General features: G+C 37.2%; 3 protein-coding genes and 1 long non-coding RNA gene across 5 annotated transcripts; 2 read left to right on the forward strand and 2 right to left on the reverse strand.

Annotated features, from left to right (window-relative positions):
* Window positions 1-1597: 1597 nt before the first annotated feature.
* LOC103413048 (F-box protein SKIP23-like) lies at window positions 1598-2623 on the forward strand. The gene has a single exon (XM_008351544.3). The coding sequence runs from the start codon at window positions 1598-1600 to the stop codon at window positions 2621-2623; it is 1026 nt and encodes a 341-aa protein (XP_008349766.2).
* Window positions 2624-2769: 146 nt separating this feature from the next.
* On the reverse strand, window positions 2770-5539 carry LOC103447850 (uncharacterized). The gene is made up of 6 exons (XM_008387054.4): window positions 5311-5539; window positions 5123-5225; window positions 3997-4345; window positions 3386-3860; window positions 3251-3300; window positions 2770-3137 (listed from the first exon to the last, which is right to left on the reverse strand). Exons 1-6 carry the CDS (start codon window positions 5345-5347, stop codon window positions 3102-3104), a joined length of 1050 nt encoding a protein of 349 aa, XP_008385276.2. The 5' UTR covers window positions 5348-5539; the 3' UTR covers window positions 2770-3101.
* A 2594-nt stretch (window positions 5540-8133) lies between these two features.
* LOC103447851 (protein IQ-DOMAIN 31-like) lies at window positions 8134-12349 on the forward strand. 2 transcript variants are annotated; one of them, XM_008387055.4, is made up of 8 exons: window positions 8134-8491; window positions 8653-8692; window positions 9277-9388; window positions 9587-9874; window positions 9979-10179; window positions 10426-10506; window positions 10622-11705; window positions 11952-12349. In XM_008387055.4, exons 3-8 carry the CDS (start codon window positions 9305-9307, stop codon window positions 11981-11983), a joined length of 1770 nt encoding a protein of 589 aa, XP_008385277.2. In that variant the 5' UTR covers window positions 8134-8491; window positions 8653-8692; window positions 9277-9304; the 3' UTR covers window positions 11984-12349. The 2 variants fall into 2 exon arrangements, with proteins under 2 accessions (XP_008385277.2, XP_017191404.2); XM_017335915.3 differs by having other exon boundaries at window positions 8257-8491; window positions 10414-10506.
* Window positions 12350-13676: 1327 nt separating this feature from the next.
* On the reverse strand, window positions 13677-14081 carry LOC139191292 (uncharacterized). The gene is made up of 2 exons (XR_011575282.1): window positions 13892-14081; window positions 13677-13772 (listed from the first exon to the last, which is right to left on the reverse strand). It is a non-coding gene; the product is annotated as an uncharacterized lncRNA (long non-coding RNA).
* Window positions 14082-18292: the final 4211 nt, after the last annotated feature.

Consider the following 18292-nt stretch of genomic DNA (forward strand, 5'->3'; position numbering starts at 1 on the left):
GATTGGAAACAAGCATTCCAATTCCAATTTAAAGACTTTCGGAATCATCTGTCATGCACGAACATGAAGCGTTAGCGTTGCCTGGCATGATCGTTTATCTTTTAGCTCAAGCAAAGTTTGTCATTTATTTTTATCTGAAGCGTTTGTGAATTTTTTTTTTTCTGCACCATAGTCTGTGATTTGTGTTATGGATTGGTTTGCAGAAGAGAATATCATGATTCAGAAGAAATTAAGAAGCGACTAAAAGAAAATTAATTTATAAACAGAAGAAAGAAAGAAAAGAAAATTAATCAGCTAGGTTAATTAAGTTTTAACTATATGTTTAGAAAATTTAATTTCTCATATAATCAGTATAAATTAGGGCTCAGTTGACGGGAAGTCCAAGTTTTCTTTGTTTTATTTCTATTTTTTGAATTAAGTGCATTTTTACACCCTCCACCTTTTGAAAGATATCCTCTTCAGATTTCTTCCACCAAATCAATTTAATCAATCAATCCGGGCTCTTAAAATTTGATCAAACAGTTAAAAATAAGGGGTCATTTTAAAAGTTATAATAACTTTAGCCGTTAGATCAAATTTCAAGAACCCGGATTAAGTGATTGGGTGGATTTGATGAAAGGGATCCGGAGACCTTTCATCCACCATTAAGTTTACGTGATTTTAATTGAGGACACAAATTTTCGAATCTTTTACATTGAACTTTGAAATTATAAATATTATACAAAAAGGACTTGGATTGTCTGCCCTCCCATTTCGGTGCCCTTCCCGTGCCCTCTTGTTTTGTGTGGTCGCGGTTAAGCCACGTTAATATTTTATATTATTTTTTTATAAAAATAATAAAACAAAAAAAAATAGTAATATAAAATGTTGACGTGACTTAACCGTGACCACAAAAACAGGAGGGCACGGAGAGGGCACCACAATTAGAGGACAGACAATCCAAGTCCATACAAAAAACAGTTCAATAGCTAGATTGGACAAAAAGTTAAAGAGTTTTAAAGATAACGGCTGCGGCCCACCACCAATAGCATCGAATTGTGCCCGCTTAATCTGATGTGTGACAGTGCAATGTAGGGCTTTTATGGAAAAAAAACCCTGATGCAATTAAAAGCGAAACTATTTAATATAAGTTGTGATTTATTTTCTAAAAAGCGAAATTATTTATTCAAATGGAGAAAACCTCTTCTACCCACCTGCTCTGGTGGATAATTGATTGTAAAAATCTTTTTATGTCGGTCTATAATTACAAAGAATATTTAGGACTATATTGTAAAAATTTACGATTCACTATAAAAGTATATTTTGGACTTTCCAAACTTATAGAGTAAGTTCTACTGTTAATATCTGATGAACTTCCCAAACAAGTAATCAAAACTTAATAGAGCGGTCACTTACTCTCCTAGTCCAAGCTATTTGGGAACTCCACTGTGTGTGTGTGTCTATATATACATATATACATATATATATATATATATATATATATATATATATATATCTTCAGACTCGTTCCATCATTATTCAGAACTTCCATTACGTAGCTTGTACGTAGCTGTGTCATCTCCAGAAATCAAACCCTAATATTCATTCACGACCCAACATGTTGGTCGACCTTGCCCACAATCCTCTCCCTCTCGACTTCCCATGGCTCATGCTGCCCGACCACCACCGTCACCACCACCACGGCGTTCATGACGGCGCTGAAGCTTACGAAAACCAAAACCTGAAGTGTTTCTTCAGCCTTTACACCCACCAAACCCACTGTCTCGTACTGCCCGAGGCTTTCGAAAAGACTGTGTGTGGCTCGTCATCGGGGTGGCTAATCTTGCGCGATGAAACCACGTCGTCTGTCGCCCTCCTCAACCCTCTCAACCGCGCCCAAATCGCTCTCCCACAGCTCTGCTCCTCTCCGTTTTACGATCAAGACCCTTCACGTGTTCTTCACAAAGCTGTGCTATCCGCAGACCCTTCCCGCTATCCGTTTGATTACAAAGTATTGGCGATTTTCGGAGAGAAGCGAAGGCTCGTATGCTACAAAGCGAGGGACAAGACATGGACAGTGCTACAAGATGCAGGGAATAACTATGAAGACATTATTTTGTTTAAGGGGGAGGAGTTGCTTGCCACTACTGAGATTGGAAAGCTCGTTTTGTGCGATCTTGATGACGATGGCTGTTTTTCGCCGAGAGTTGATGAAATCGCTCCCCCTTTTACCTTCAAAGGAGGCAAAGTTTATCTTGTCGGCATTGGTGGAGAGCTCGTGATGCTGATAAGATTTGTGCAGGACAACCCTCGTTACGGCCATGAGACTTATGACTTTGAGGCTTACAGGTATGATCAGTTTGAAGGCGAATGGGAACCCATCAATGGCTTAGGAGAGTGGACAATTTTCGTGGGGCATAACCACACTTCCGCCATTAAAGCTCAAGATTTCAAGGGGCTAATAAAACCCAACTGCATCTATTTCACTGACGATAGTTTGGACATGGAAGATAGCTTGATGGTTGGCCACGATTTGGGAGTCTTTAGCATGGAAGACAGAAAAGTTGAGCTGCTCGGATGTGATTTGAGTGGATTCATGTATGTTTGGCCGCGTCCGGTCTGGTTTATGCCAAGCATGGCTTGAAACCTGAATTAATTGTACTGTTTTATGCATGATTACACGTTGATAATCAGTAAATAAAGAAGAAGACGCGATTTTGTAACAACTTTTGTTTTTCTGAGCTTCATTTCTTCAGTTTTTTAATTTAATTTTCTTAAAATCGGTTCTAATTTCTTTTGAATCATGACATTCTCATTTGCAATTCAATCCAGAACATAAATCACAGACTATACCTAAGCTAAAAAATATAAGATTATGCCAGAAAATAGTACAGACTTGACCAACAAATACTTTGGTTCAGCACAAGACATCACCAGCAAACTGTATCGCAATAACCAAACAAAGCCCGGTTTTAATCCAACGGCAGACAAATACTACTGTTTAGCTTATAGACCGAAAAACTTTGAGCCTCCGAAATCTTTACACAGGAAACCCTCACAATGAACAAAATGAATACAAACCCAGCAAGAACATGTGAATGACATCGACATTTTCTGTATGTTTACACTTCAGTCGCAGCTTCCGTCGAGGGGGCATCCTACAGCAGACAGATAAAGATACTGTCAGTGTTAGAGCAAATCAAATCGTAGTGTAACAAACAAGGCTAACTGATTATGCGAAATCGTAGTGAAAAAACAAAATTAAATTCACCTGGTTTTCTTTGTTCTCCTGAAGTCCTTCTGCGGCAGGGTTAATTGAGTCTGCGGCAACGTTGAACCATCAAATAATGCACACCAAAGTAACAAGGAAAGATGATTACACATAGGACACACTCGAAGCACTAACCTTGTTCACAAGCAGTTTGATTCCCCGGCTTCTTCTTCCTGTCCTTTACTTTGTTAGAATCTTGCACGTTTGGCTTCTGGGGTTTCTTCACAGTAGACACGCGAGCTCCATTGTCAGATACAGGTCCTGAATTCGAAGTACTCTTCACCGAAGATGACCTGGTCCTGGCTGCTGGAGTGCTTTTCGAGGAAATCTCCTTCTTGGCTGTGGCCTTCTCTGGAGAAACTTGAGCAGCTTTAATGTTCAATGACTTGGGTTTCAGTTTCCCACTTGCCATTGTAGAAGAGCAGCTCTTGGCATCATCATCAGAAGATCGAGTCCCCTCTTCGAGCACCTGAGAACAGGTTTCGGAGACCTGAGCCTGCTCATTTACTGCAACACTTTTGCTCTCCAGTAATTCCTTCAGAGGGTCTTCAAGGTCACTAAGCTCGTAGCGATCAACATAAGATTTGAGCTCATAACGCAGTTGAAGAGACTGAAAATTTTTAAAAACGACAACAAAGTCAGTTCATCTCACATTGACATATAATTTATAGTGGATAAGAAGTCAAATGTTCAACCCAAAAGCAGGTGAAATGGGAAATTGAAACAATGGGACACACAAGTTGTACCTCACATTCAGCCTCCAAGGCTAGTTTGAAAAACCCGAGTGAAATCAAGTGCTTGCCAGCAGCCTCAGACAGCTTAATCTGCTGCAGCCAGTAAGATGGTGAGGCCAGAACATTAAACTTCTTCCGGCTTGTTGGTCTAGAAACATCAGAAGAAGCAGGGGAGTCACTTCTCACAGACCTCCTTGATCTAGCCTCGGAAATCTGAGTGATGTTGCCACCAAGTTTCGGAGCCGGAGTAGTGGGCGGCTTGGAAGGAATTGAAAACCTTCGGGTCGGCTTGGCAGGCTTGTCTTTGCCAGAGAGATCAAGAACCCCCACACTTTTACTCATATTTGATGCAGGCCTTTCCCTAAAACATAGTTAACATCTCACATAAACCTCAACCAATTATCGGACGTGTGTTTCTAAGCAAAACCAGTCTGCTTATGCAGAAAATACACAACCATGGTGAAAAATCACAAGGGAATTGGGACTAATCTATAGCTTAACAAGTGACTTTTGTAACCCCAAAACCCGAAAAACATAACTCATAACTCTATTCTCAAGTGACAAAACCTATCAGCAATTTCGCAGAGATAGACTGCCAAAGATTGCAAAACACAGTATAAACTCAGCAGTACCACCAATTATCGGCAACAAAAGTTTGATTCTGTTTCCCTAAAATCAATTAACATTTGCTAATATACCATCAAAATTTTCAATTTATGTGAATTGGGGACACCTTACATGCCTAAAATTCCCCCCAAAATTTGATTTTTCACCCCCAAATTGATCAATTAAATGACTTTGCTTACTGCTATCCTCGAAAATTGCAAAACACAGTACAAACTCAGCATTGCTCAAGCAGTACCACCAATTCTCCGCAACAAAAGTTTGCTTCTGTTTCCCCTAAAAAATCAATTACCATTTGCTAATATACCATCAAATTGTTCAATTTATGTGAATTAGGACATCTTACATGCCTCCAATTTCCCCCAAAATTTGATTTTTCACCTCCAATTAGATCAATTCGCTTACTGCTATCCTCAAAACATGTACTCGAAACCATCCCCATTACCAGATTCAAAATTACAAGTGGAATCATATAAAACATCAGCCCTATCACATCGCCATCATCAAATCATACCTCTTGGCGGCAGAATTGTTAGGGGAGGGTTCAGCGGCCGCCACCGGCGGCTTCTCCTCCTTCGATTTAGTCCCCGAACGGAGAGCATACCGAAGAAGCTTTCCTGAAACAACCAACACCCACACCCCAATTTCACAACAATTTTCATAAAATCCACAAAACAAACCCCCAAAGATTTTGAATTTTACCAGACTGGGCAGATTGAGCAGATTGGGGCTCCTCCATTCGATCGATTAATCGATTGATTTCTCGAAATTCTTCTTCTTTCCTTCACTTGTGTAAGCAGCAATGAATCAGACACCAGCTTTTATATTCAATTTCCCTTTTTTTTCCTTTTTTTGTTTTGAGTTAATTGTTTGGGCGGGAAAACTGTAGGAATACCCACAAGGCAAACTCAAATTCTGCCACACGCGCCTTAACGACGGAATCTCCACTACTCGCGTTCTTATGCGCCCATGTCCTGAACATTCTCCACGTGTCAGAATATTGTTTGGTCAGCGGACTTCGGAGCGGATGGGATCTACGATCTGATGTGGACGCGTGGACGACTCACGCGTGTGATGATGAAGGTAACGGATGGCGCCGCACGGGGCCCGTTTATTTTATAATTTTAGGAGATAAAATTCGAAATTTCGAATTTCAAATCGCGAGCCGTTAAAACTGCTTTTGCGGTTGAGAATTTGGAAGAGATGTGGGAGGGCGTTTTTTCAACTTTTTCCTTTTGTCTCCCGGTCAAAAAATAAATAAATAAATGTTGTTTTTTTTGGGTTGATTCGGAGGATCCTGTGATTTTATTCGTTCATTACATCGTACGGTTATAAATTATTTTAAATTTTAAATTTTAAATTAAATATAAATAGTACCTAACTAATAAAAACTGACCGTACAATATACGATAAACAGACATAATCACGATATCCCATAGATCTTTTTCAGTTTTCCTTGTCTTTTGGGTCGTACTTGCTTTTGGAATGGGCTTGGACATGCATGATGGGCGAGACTCTCCGGCCCATTGGGCCAAACACGAAATAGGTGTGATCACGCACGAATCCCCTTTGATTGGTCCATCCCCACTTAGACCAACTCCAATGGCTTGCTTAAAAATCAAAATTTAAGTTTCAAACCCTTCAAAGCTTCTCTAATAATTGGGTTAAAAGATGTTTAGAGTTATTTTTGGGCCAAATTTAGCCTAGAAAATGAGTCAAGGATAGTAGCTAGGACCTAAATGTGGGACTCATAAGTTCACAATATTGGCCACTTGCAGAAAGACCAATGACTATTTTTTTATCCGATGTCCCACTTGGTTGGATAATTGATTGATTCAACCGTCCAGATTTAATTTTTTTATAAATCAAATTTATAAATACATTAAATTCGATGAATGAGATCAAATATGAATTTTATGAGCTAAAAATTCAAGCTTTAACCCAATCATAAGAGTTGGTCCTATTGGAAGATCCTACAAGTCTGACAACATGAAGTTTTTACTGAAAAAATTTATCTACATAAAAATTCAATTGTTATTGAAATTTAAAAACAATAAAATATGTGTCGCATTATTAATGATCATGGATAAGAACATGAAATTGTAACCAATCAGTGATCCTGGATATTTACTATTTATGTTTGTTGGTTGGATTGACAACTTGGTCATAACCATATACATGATTTGGTAGGGCATTGCCTTTACCATTGTGGTAGCGATGGCATTCAATTTCATGGTTGGGTTGGTGGATGACATGTCCTATACATGCATATCTTGTGGTATGCGATTGTAAATAGTACACCCCAAAGGCCACAAAAAAATTAATATTTCAACAAACCTATTAGATGTAAATGATTTCTATAGTACTATGGTTTAGTGTATTTTTGTACATTTGTAAGTGAATGTTTCATATCCGCTCTGTGTTTAAAATATTTACGAAATTGCCACTTAGTATTATGGTTTAATGGTATTCATCTTTACTTGTAAGTAAAAGGTCTTAGATTCGATTTTATCCAAAAGTGAATTTGAACCACATTATTGCTAGCACATTGTGAGGCTAAGCCAATCCCCTACCCTTTAGTGTAAATAATATCGCTTGTTAAAAAAAAAAAAAAAAACACTAAGAAATTGTTGATATTTTTGTAGAGATATCCAAAAAATAAAAAATCGATATGAAAATAGTGGTTAAAATGCGAACTTCACCTTGTATCGGCGAGATATAGGAAAATCAATGAACATCGACAATATTTACCGTTTTACTACAGAAGTTTTGCTGGAACCCACTGCAGACTTCAAACTTTTGATTTGATTTGATTTTTTATTTTTTGAGAAATTTTCTTTGATTTCGACTAAATCTGAATGAGTTAATATACCAATCCATTGCAGATTTTCATAATTTTCGTCGAAAGCAACCGATATCGATATTTTAGACACTGTATTCGACTTATCTAGATAGCAAGTTTGATATATACTTATGACTGTCTCATTATGGTCTAAGCCAAATATTTTTCTCTCCAATTATCATTGCATGCTAAATAAAGGAAATGACTTTTGCAGTCTCTTTTCTTGTTTGTACGCCTCTGCTAAAAAGATACACATACGAAAAAAAAAATAGCATGTAAAAATCACCGTCATAAGATTGTTTCAAAGTGAGATATGCCCTTGGTATGGATCTATCTATTAGTTACAACAAACATATATAAAACAAGGTAGGAGGAAAACAATCGAAGGTGAAAGAGATTTCTGGTCTAATTTTCCCTTCTTTATAGTTTTTATTTTTATTTTTTACTTATATTTTCTCGTTGTTGGTGACCGCAATGAAAAATGGAAAGGGTTGTCTTGCAACAGAGGGGAGAGCAGCAAGTCATCACACTCCTGACTCCGTTTGACCTCCGCCGCCTAATCTAACGGACGCTATTAAATCACGCGCGCAACCGCGCCTCCGATTCGATTTACTTGGAAGGACAAAATCGTCATTTCACCATTCTTGGGAATATATAACGACTCTGGCACCCTTGTTTTCGAAGCAACTGTGTAACTGCACACTCGGGACTGGCAATGCTTCGTCTTTCATTCCTACCCTATAATCCTCTACAACCATCCCCATGGTAATCTTACATTTGTGACCGTCGGACTACAATACAACTCCAAATCCAACCATCATGCAAAAGCAATCTGAAAATATCCGGTTTAATTGGCCAATCATAAACGATCCCATTTTGTTATCCTGGACCTAACCGCAGTTGATTTTTGTTTTGGTAGTCACCCAATTTTTGAACGACAAAGTACAGAGAGTAGAAAGCAAAGATTGAAGCTTTTTCGTATTTTTTTATACTTTGCACATATTTTTTTCTGGGTTTTCTGCACACTCTCTCTCACTCATGGTACATTTTTTTTCCTTCCTTGTTCTATCTATTTCTGTGCAAATCTTCAATCTTTTTTGCATTCTGTTGCAGAAAGCTCAAATCTTTTTTTCTGGGTTTTACTAATTTTGCCTGAAAAATATTGGGTTTCTGTTTTTATTTTATTTTATTTTTTTCTTCAGGAATTGTAGATTTGGGGTTTTGAAGGTCCACATTTGTGAGGTAAGTTTCAGATCTGGTTTAACTCAGCCTTATACAATTAGCAAGTTAATTGAGTTGTAAGATCTTGTGGGTTGTTGGAGTTTTTAGTTAGATTTAAGTGAAAGTGGTGTGATTTGCTTAGTGGTGTTTTCTGGAGTTTTTGGTTAATGATAATTGTTGTGGAGATGTTATCTTGATTAATGTAGGTTAATGGAGCTTTAGATTTCCTGTAATCTCAATTGACTTTAAGTGATTGCATTGATGCTGCCATTAATGGATGTTGAGTGTAACGTTTAGTGCATTAGTTGAAGATCTCAATGAGGAATGGGACGTTGGGGATTGTCTTTCTTCAAGGTTTTATTGAATTTCAGTTGGAAGGTTGGGGGTGTCGGTTGAGATCGTAAGCGAAATGTTTTGAGGATCTGTCCGTGTGTTGCTCTTGTGGTGTGTATTTTGATTCATATGGAAGAACTGGGCAGATATTGAAATCATGTTTGGTTTTTGGAAACTGCGAGATTGCGTTGCTTCGTTATTTGTTTTCTTTTTGTCGTCGGAGTGAACGACATCAATTCGGTTTGATTTCGTTTGCTCAATTTGCAATTCAGGATTTTTCCGGCTCTTGGCCTTCGCGAGATGGGCAAATCACCGGCCAAATGGATCAAAACGGTGCTGTTTGGAAAGAAATCTTCGAAAGCTGGCATTCCTAAAGGAAGAGAGGTAAAACAATCGTTGTTGAGCTGACACATTATTCTCAAACGTTTCCTTTAACATTGACATAAGGCATACTTCACTTTAATTTTCATAGGTTGCCCTTTGCATCTAAGCTATCTCTTCAATTTCATAAGTTTCGCTTTATGTAATTAACGTAATAACTTACACAGATTCTATATTTATGTCTTTCGCCATTGTGTATAGAAAATTACAAATCAGAAAGAGGTGGTGATTGCTGCCAGGGCAACCGGAGCCGATTATTCTTCAGATCCACCTGTGGCTTTTCATGAAACCACCAACACCATAGATAACAACCGAGACTTAGAATTGGAGAACAAGGAAACTCCAAGTGTATTAAGTGATGGAGGTCCAGGAATTCAAAGTACAGAAACACAAGGATCCGCGCCACCACAAGATGCGGCGCATGATCCTGAGAGAATCAGGCAAGAGCAAGCTGCAACAAAGGCGCAGGCTGCCTTTAGGGGTTATCTAGTAAGTCAGTGAATTAAATTTGTTTGTTTTGTCTAATGCTTATTGTATCAATTTTTTTTAATTGAGATCACAAATTACTGAATGAATTGGTATATTATCTGAAGGCACGCCGAGCATTTTGGGCCCTCAAAGGAATAATAAGGTTACAGGCACTTATCCGGGGGCACCTGGTTCGGAGACAAGCTGTTTCTACTCTGTTCAGTGTGGCGGGCATTGTCAAGTGTCAGGCACTTGCTCGTGGAAAACGGGTGAGACAGTCTGATGTTGGGCTGGAAGTGCAAAAGATATGCAGTGTGATGCCTCTGGTAAATGCCTCAAATACTTGGTCGTTTATCAATTACAATTTGTTACTGTCATCTTTGAACAAGGGACGTCACAGTCCCCTTCTTTTCTCCATCCCCAAATAGCTTTGGAACTGCTATTGGATAATATGCGAAGACATCTAGGTTCATTCAACCGCCACGTTGTTGCTAATATCATTAGGCTAGATATTTTTTTAGATTCCTTAGCACCACTTTTTAATTATATTCCTCGTATATATTGTCTATCAGGAGGGCAAGCTAGTAAATCCTGTTGGAGTTAATACGTCAGTTCAAATGGCAAAGCTGTCAGCAAATGTTTTCATTCTCAAGGTAAGTTCAACATTGTAACAATGGTCTAGATTTGAATCATAATTTGTCATATCGGTTTCTGTGTCCCTATCCAGTTTGTATGAGATGTTCTAACAGTTTGGTTTTCTCTTTTCAGCTTCTTGCTTTCTCACCTACTGTGATGCCTCTGAGTTTGCAATATGAACCCGGGAATCCAAATTCAGTTTCAAACTGGTTGGAACGATGGTCAGCAACCCATTTTTGGAAACCAGTTCCCCAACCAAGGAAAGTTCTAGATTCAAAATCTCAGAGAAAGCACCCGGAGGCTCAAACAGGCAGGGTAAAGCGCAACAGCCGGAGGCTTTCTTCTGCAAATGTTGAAAGTGTCTCAGTGCAAGCAACCTCTGAATTTGAGAAACCCAAGCGTAACCTTAGGAAAGTTCCTAGCCATCCTACAGATGCAGTGCAGGAAAACCCACAAGTTGAGCTTGAAAAGGTTAAGCGTAATTTGAGGAAGGTTCATAGTCCCATTGTAGAGAACTCTGTGCAGGCAGAAAGTGAAGCTGAGGGTATCAAACAGAGTTTGGAAAAGGCATCAAGCACTTTGGTTCCTGATGTTCTTGAAGGCACCGGTAACTCTGTGGGGAAGTTTAAGAAAGAGCTAACCTGGATTTCATCCAGTCGGCCTGATACAGAAATAACTCCTGAACCATCGGCACCAAAAGAGGTATTTAACCTATCATCTATTGATCAAGCTGCAGAAGATCTGAAGCCTTTGACGGATAGCACTAGTAAAGATGTGAATACACCTAGCGCTGAAGCTCCAATTGAGTCGAAGATTTTAACTGAGAGCAATGGTCAGGATGAAAATATCTCATCCTCAAACGGGGTTTTGAGCCACAAGGAAGATTTAACAACCAATGACAACCAGAAATCTATCAGGAAAGTTTCTACTCCAGCAAAACAAGAACGTTCGGAGAATGGGTTGCAAAGCAGTCCAACAGTACCAAGTTATATGGCTGCAACTGAATCTGCAAAGGCAAAGCTGAGAGCACAAGGCTCCCCTAGGTTGGCACAAGACGTGACTGAGAAAAATAACTCTACTCGTCGTCATTCTCTGCCATCAGCAACTAATACCAACATCAGCTCACAATCGCCAAGGATGCATCGACTTGTTCAAACAGGTGGCAAAGGAGGAAACAAAAGTGACAAACCTCGGGCAACTTCGAGAGATGGAATTGGTATGATTTCGCATCCTTAATAGACTGATTCTTGCTTTCCAGTTCTACATTGATCTGGAAGATGGGGCATAATCTTTCAAGCCCCGTCGATACATATACATTGATGCATTGCTTTATTGTTCTTCACAAGGAAGTTCATCTTTTTAATTCTCTATTACAGTTCTCAACGTGCACGATGATTTACCTTATAAAAGGTTGAATTCTGTTTCTAGTACCAATCACCTTGGTTCTTGTTTGACTTTGCAGGAAAGGTAACCCAAACAGAGTGGAGGAGGTGATCTATAAGGTGATTTTCAATATAAAGTGTCAGTCATTCTTCTCAGTTCTTTATTTTACGCATTTTATGATTCGTGTGTTGTTAAACTGTAACGTCGTCTGTAGTTTAGAAGGCTGTGGTCATCAGCCAAGAGCCTTTCGTGATTTGTCCGCGTTTGTGATATTTGATGAGTGAATGTACATCATAGGTTTCATACATTAAGTCTCGGACATGGTTGGTTTATTCAGTCTTACAACGCGATTTCTGGCCATTCGTAACGTGTATTGTATAGAGGATTATCGGTTTATCTGCACCTTTCGTGTATGCTCTGCTCCATGCTGCGAACTTGATCATTTGTAATGCTTGCAAGTGACTGACTGATTCTGTATTTTGTTGTGCCTTGAGTTTCTTGCACAGCTTGTACACTCAAAAAATGCCAGGGAACACTTGTACATATCCGCGGTTAATTATGGTTGTTGATTCCGTTTGATTTACTAATCTGATGACCATAAATATTGGAGAGTATTTGTGGAGTTAAAAAGGGTGCGTAAAAATCACTTCTCGAGAAATATTGGGGAACTTTTATGTGGTTTTTTACTTGCGACTTATGAGGTGGTGACCAATATTTTTCTTTATCATTTGTATAATCTAGTTTGAGAAACAAGGGTAATGTCTGCAAAAATGATTTTATACATAAAAATTAAGGTAGTGTTTTGCATTCTTCTTGGATTTAATTTTTTGTTTTAGAAACTAATAAATACTAGTAATTTAGCTACGTTTATCATTTTTATTAATTAAAATTTGAGTCCAATAAAAATACCAAATGGTCCCTAAAGATTTGTTCGTTAACTTGAACCTTAAGGAAGATGGAATATATAAATTAACGCTTCAATTTCTTGGAGCATATTATTATATATGTTCTTAAACAGAGTAGACCAGATTCCTGTTCTAATGATCTGATTTCTAGTTTCTTTGCTGAGCTGTTGAATTAATGTTAGACATACGTGGATTATTGAAATCAAAGGAAGTTAAGGTGTCTTTTTTCGGAAACTAAATTAAGTCGCTTGTCCAGCTAAAAACAGAGGAGTTCCTTCACCACGAAAGGTGTCCCGTGGTCTAAGTAGAATTTATCAATTTCTTTTAATTTGTTTCAAATTCCAATTTTAGTAAAAAAAATTATCCTTATTCCCTCGTTCATACGTATTTCATAAATTCAAAAAAAAAAAAAAACATAAAGATTAAACCGAACACATTCATCAGCTTGAAAATCATTGTTGTAGCTCATGTGACAAAATGGAACGTGGCTTCATAGGGCAATTGTCATTGCTTATGGACCCGAACCTGGGTGATCTATCCATGACCAGGATGAAGCTTGGGTGAAACTAAGTGGAGGTTCGACTGAGAGGTCGAGATCAGAAATTGTTGAAGAAAGAACAAGATGTTTCTTTTGTCTCTTCCAAGCGATTGGAAAATAAAGAAATTGTTAATATATTCAAGATAATTACCGTCTCAATTCATCATATTTCATCAGATCCGGGATGTGATATGGTTCCGAACATGGATTTAAATATCGATATTATCGGCGAAATATCGCCGATAATATCGATTTTTCGGGAAATGGATATTTAAATAGGTATCCGTGTGGTTTTCGTCAAAATATCGCGATATTATCGACAATATCGATAATATCGCGATATTTTGGAAATATCGAGATATTCTGTTGAACGGTGCAATCGGACTCCGATATCGAACGCCGGAGAAGAACGCCGGAGATGGTGTGCCTATTCCCGAGCCGATTTCGTCCCAAAAACCTTGCAAAAACACGATTTTTAACTTCAATTTCACATATAAGCTTCAAATTTCACGCATGCATCAACGATTCAACATATGTGATGTCAGTTTAGGGCTTAGGGTTTCAATGGAATCTCACCTGAAAAATCGATGACTGGGCCAACTCCTTGCTCAGCAGCGCACCACCAGAGACGACTGAGCCAAGTCCGACTTCGCTAGAGCCACGATCAACGGCAGCGAAGGATCGAGAGAGTGGGAGAAGGGGGAGATCTGTGTGTGTGTGGGTCGAATGGAGAAGGGGGAGAAGAGAGGTCAAGCCTCAGAGAAGAAGAGAGAATGATCGAGGGCCTCAGAGAAGAAGAGAGAAGGATCGAGAAGGGGGAGATCTGTGTGTGTGTGGGTCGAATGGAGAAGGGGGAGAAGAGAGGTCCGGCGCCTCAGACTCAGAGAAGAAGAGAGAAGGATCGAGAATGAGAGAGAGAGAGAGAGCCGTATGCGTGTGAGATATGTGTGCGTGTGTTGTGTGCGTGTGTGATAGCATGTCTGTGTGTGTGTGTGCCTCTGTGGTTAAGTGACCCCATCTGACTCACCTCATGAATTTTTCAATCACTTTTTACAATTGCAGACAATGGACAACGAATAATAGCATGTTTGTGTGTGTGCCTCTGTGGTTGATTGACCCCATCTGACTCACCTCACTAATTTTTCAATCACTTTTTACAATTGCAGACAATGGACAACGAATAATAGAACTTTAATAATGAAACCGTGTGTCACTGTGAGTCTGTGATATGCTTTCACATGCAAAACCATGTTCCACTCTCTGTTATATACTTATATTCCCTCAGAGCATGTGCAAAACCTTATCAGAGGTGGAGTATCAGAGGCATTCCCTCAGAGCATTTTCGTTTCTTCTTCTTCCCTTACCATTTTCAAAGTCATTCCAGATCCATTCCAAAGCTTGAACACAAAGGGTTCCATATTTAAGGTAAGTTTACAAACTTATATTTATATTATTGTAATTTATACAACAACAAATAAATTTGTATGGACTTGTATGTTAATTTTTTTAAGTAATTAATACTTGCATGTTAATTTTTGTAAGTAATTAAGTAATGTTAACAATTACATGTTAATTTTTTTTAAGTAATTAAGTAATGTTGTATAATTATTCCCTAGGATTATTTTAATATGTTTAATGTTATTTATTATTTTATTTCCCTTACCATTTTCAAAGCCATTCCATATCTATTCCAAAGCTTGAACACAAAGGGTTCCATATTTAAGATAAGTTTACAAACTTATATTTATATTATTGTAATTTATACAACAACAAATAAATTTGTATGGACTCGTATGTTAATTTTTTTAAGTAATTAATACTTGCATGTTAATTTTTGTAAGTAATTAAGTAATGTTAACAATTACATGTTAATTTTTTTAAGTAATTAAGTAATGTTGTATAATTATTCCCTAGGATTATTTTAATATGTTTAATGTTATTTATTATTTTATTAATATTAGGTTTTATTATCAAATTAGATTATTATCAAATTGGATTATTATTAATTAAATTGGATTATTCATTAAATTGGCTTATTATCAAATTGGACTATTCATTAAATTGGATTATTGTTAAATTGGATTATTCATTAAATTGGCTTATTATCAAATTGGACTATTCATTAAATTGGATTATTGTTAAATTCGATTATTATTCATTAAATTGGCTTATTATCAAATTGGACTATTCATTAAATTGGATTATTGTTAAATTGGATTATTATTCATTAAATTGGATTATTCATTAAATTGGCTTATTATCAAATTGGACTATTCATTAAATTGGATTATTGTTAAATTAGATTATTATTCATTAAATTGGATTATTCATTAAATTGGCTTATTATCAAATTGGACTATTCATTAAATTGGATTATTATTAAATTGGATTATTATCAAATTGGATTATTATTCATCACTATGTTTTATATTAGGATTATTTTTTTATCAAATTGGATTATTATTCATTAATATTAGGTTTTTTATTATTATCAAATTGGATTATTCATTAAATTGGATTATTATCAAATTGGATTATTCATTAAATTGGATTATTATTCATCACTATGTTTTATATTAGGTTTTTTATCAAATTGGATTATTATTCATTAATATTAGGTTTTTTATTATTATCAAATTGGATTATTCATTAAATTGGATTATTATCAAATTGGATTATTCATTAAATTGGATTATTATCAAATTGGATTATTATTCATCACTATGTTTTATATTAGGATTATTTTTTTATCAAATTGGATTATTATTCATTAATATTAGGTTTTATTAATCCATATTATTTTATTAATTACTTAAATTTTTACAATCATTTTCTTTACTTCGTATTTAATTCTTCTGTACAATAACTTTATTATTTAGGTTCTCTTATATAACCGTCATCACTACTATATTTTTTGGCCAAAAAATATTTGTCTAATTTTCATGAAAAATAAATGTAGGTACGTTTAAGATGTCTAGTGGAGCTACTAAACGTGATCCAGCTTGGGAACATGGAGACCCAATAGACGGAAACAAACATGGCACAATTTGCAAATATTGTGGTCGGGTAATGAAGAGTGGTGGAGTGACACGACTTAAGTACCATCTTAGTGGATTAGATCCAGCAAAAAATGTCCAACGATGCGATAATGTCCCCCCAGAAATGAAGGCATTCATCAGCACATTATTAAAAAATAAAAAACAGCAGAAGGAAAAGATAACACAAGGAATGGAAAATATTCGAGCTGGGCTACGAGGAGAAGTCATTGGCCAAGCCGTTGACAGTGATGATGATGACGATGAGGACGAATGTGATGATGACATGGGACTTGAAGAACGACGCAGTTTGAAACAAGCATTACGTGCCTCCAAACAGTCAGCATGGGAAAGAGAATACCTTCATAAAATTCCTAATAGGGGACAAGGTTCCGGGACAAGTGGTGGTGCACAAATGAGACGGGGAGGCAGTCTTAGAGAATCACAACCAACACCACCAATAGCCCCAAGTTTATATAAGTCATCCAACGCACGTCAAAAGAGTGTTTGGAGTTATTTTAAGGGAGGTAATGTGAAGGAGGGAATGGTGCGTCTAATTAGCAAGTTCTTTATCTATGAAAATGTCCCTCCTGCGAAGGCATCATCACATCATTTCAAAAATATGGTAGTGGGATGTCAACAAGCCGGTGTTGGAGTACAACCTCCCACTCCCTATGAGATAAGAAACAAATATTTGGATTGGGAGTATAACGACATTGGCAAGTATGTTAACAAGTTGAGGTCAAAGTGGGAAACTCATGGTTGCACAATCATGTGTGACGGATGGACTGGCCCGACCAGATTGTCTATCATAAACTTCATGGTATACTTCAAGGGAAAAACAGTTTTTTTGAAGTCTGTTGATGCTTCAGACCATATAAAGAACTACAAGTATATTTACAAATTATTGAGGGATGTAATCATGGAGGTGGGATAGCATAATGTTGTCCAAGTCGTGACCGACAACGGTTCTGCATTTGTCAAAGCTGGAAAAAAGTTAATGAAGCATCATAATGTGTTTTGGACATCATGTGCAGCACATTGTATTGATCTCATGTTTGAGGCAATGGGGAAGAGAGAGAATGTTGCTACTGTGGTCAAAAGAGCTAGAACGATCACAAATTATATTTATAATCACAGTTGGTTGTTGGCAAAGATGCGTGAATTTTGCAAGGGAGAAATTATTTGTCCAGCTACCACTCGATTTGCCACCAATTATATTGCATTAGACAGCCTAGTTAAGAAGAAAGCAGGGTTGAAGCAACTATTCACTAGTGACGATTGGGCCAACCACAATTTCAGCCGCTCAAGTACAGGTCGTATGGTGGAAAGTATAGTGCTTGATCATGCTTTTTGGACTCAATCAGAACATGTGTGCCAAGTGTTTGAACCTCTGTACAAAGTTTTACGGATCGTTGACACATAAGTGTATCCTACTATGGGGGCAGTATATGAGTTGATGCGTGTAGTGAATGATGAATTGGAAAGAAAACATGGTGCAAGGTGGGTCATAAAGATAATTGATGACCGATGGTATAAAACATTATACCACGATTTGCATGCAGCATGTATAAATTATGTCATAATTTGCAATTCATTTCTTTAGTTGCATAAGTATTATTTCTCTTATTAGAGTATGTGTTTCTTTGAACATCATATTATTTGAATCCCCGATACCAATACAGACCCGGTGTTGGAGATGATGGTACCCTTATACGTGCTGTACATAATGTATTCTCTAAATTAGACCCTGCATCACCAGCAGTTGGCCAATTTGGAAATGAGGTACACAATTACTTAAATTATAATAATTACTTTGTTGGATTAAACTAACACGATTTATTGAATTCAGCTAACATGGTTTAAAGATGCAAGAAGAACTTTTGGAGAACCAACATCAGTTGCTGCTCGAACAAATATGTCTCCTAGTGAGTATAAACAT

Source organism: Malus domestica, chromosome 14 (genome assembly GCF_042453785.1).
Source record: "Malus domestica chromosome 14, GDT2T_hap1".
In the NCBI taxonomy this organism is placed as follows: Eukaryota; Viridiplantae; Streptophyta; class Magnoliopsida; order Rosales; family Rosaceae; genus Malus; species Malus domestica.